Source organism: Trachymyrmex cornetzi, unplaced genomic scaffold (genome assembly GCF_001594075.2).
Source record: "Trachymyrmex cornetzi isolate Tcor2-1 unplaced genomic scaffold, Tcor1.1 scaffold312, whole genome shotgun sequence".
In the NCBI taxonomy this organism is placed as follows: Eukaryota; Metazoa; Arthropoda; class Insecta; order Hymenoptera; family Formicidae; genus Trachymyrmex; species Trachymyrmex cornetzi.
Window position 1 is genome coordinate 40,740 of NW_017297818.1, and position 1,578 is coordinate 42,317.

At 42.1% G+C, this 1,578-nt stretch overlaps 1 protein-coding gene across 1 annotated transcript in view; it reads left to right on the top strand.

Moving 5' to 3' along the window:
* LOC108762620 (collagenase 3) overlaps positions 1 to 499 on the top strand; it is a 4,168-nt gene extending 3,669 nt beyond the window's left edge. Inside the window, exon 3 of the mRNA XM_018509693.1 lies at positions 29 to 499. Coding sequence (XP_018365195.1) covers positions 29 to 499 — 471 coding nt within the window. The remainder of the gene's footprint in view (positions 1 to 28) is intronic.
* The last annotated feature ends 1,079 nt before the right edge of the window (positions 500 to 1,578 follow it).

Below are 1,578 nucleotides of genomic sequence, written 5' to 3' on the forward strand. Positions count from 1 at the left end.
TACATTGAATAACTATACGTTGTATCAGATGCGTAAACCACGATGTGGTCTCCCTGACATCTACGAGTACAATATAGGTAGACGTAAATGGGCGAAAACACATCTCACGTGGAATTTCCAGCTAGCGGATTCACAAACCTTGCAAACTACCGAATTCGCGTTCTCGCTATGGGCAGCGAATTCATCTTTATCGTTCGAACGTAAAACGGTAAATCCCGATATCTTGATATCTTATCGTAGTGGGACACACACGTACGCTGATCGTAGACGCAACGAAGAAATTTGCACCTCTTCGTTAGATGGACCTGGTGGAGTACTCGCTCACGCGTTCTATCCTCCTACCGTTAACAATTACAGCAGTGAAATACACATAGATAGTGCAGAACCGTGGCATATATATCTAACTGACAAATCTGCTAGTAGTAACAAGGACTATCTGCTTAACACGTTAATACATGAAATTGGACACTCATTAGGATTACCACAATTACATGATTGATTCCCTGAGCTGGGATTTAAGGGGATCCTAAAGCAAACGCCGAACTCCGACGGGAAAACGCCCTCTAATAAACGGAACTAAAAATGTCGGTAATACCGACATTTTTATTCCATTTCCTACTTACCACTCTAGCTCAAACTTAAACCGCATACGTGCAATATAGGACTGCGTTCAGAAACTTCAGAAACCGGATGCACCCAGAGATTATTTTATCCTTATATTACGTTCAGAGAACAACGAGGATAAAATAATAAATCCTGAATTACTGAATGCATTCTAGTCACATTTCGCTACGTCCAATATCCTCATCAGGATGTAAAACATGTATTGACAATACATGTAACCTTTTTGAGGTTGCATATTCTTTCATTGCATTGCATATTCTTCCAGTATGTGTGTGTGTGCGTGCGTGCATGCGTGCGTGCGCGCGCGCGTGTGTGTGTGTGTGTGTGTACATACTGGGTTTATGCATGCAATTTTAAAAGTATAATACTTGTCATACAGCTGTAAGTGATAATTGTAAGTGTTTGTTGTAAGAATATAGCTATCACAATCGAATAGTCTCCACATATTTGATTTGATTAGCCAATTCTGACAACAACAACCACTTACAGCTTACAACTAATGTAGAATCATTAGGCATTTATATATATATATATATCAAAGCATAGAGAATGGACTGTGCAATCCGTATCTAAGTAGTGTATCAAATGTGGTTGACAATAATGAGAGAGAGGTCCGTGGGAGACGACCAATCCCCCTCTCATTCTCTCACCCATTAAATTATTGAATGAAAAGAGATAGAAATGGTCGTCTGCCATGGTCCCTCTCTCTCATCAGTCATCCCTATCGACCATTTTGACATACGGATCGCACAGCCCATTCTCTATGTCAGTGGTCGCAAGGATTTGCACATTTTGGCCCGATTCCGGCGCGCTCCCCCCACACCACCGCGCGGCCGAGCCGCCGCGGCGCCGGGCGCTCTGACTCAGGGCCGCCGCTATACCAAAAATATACTGGGAGCGCCCCTTCCGCCTTTATTATTAAAATGTTAAAATTATTATCGAAATCTTTTTTAT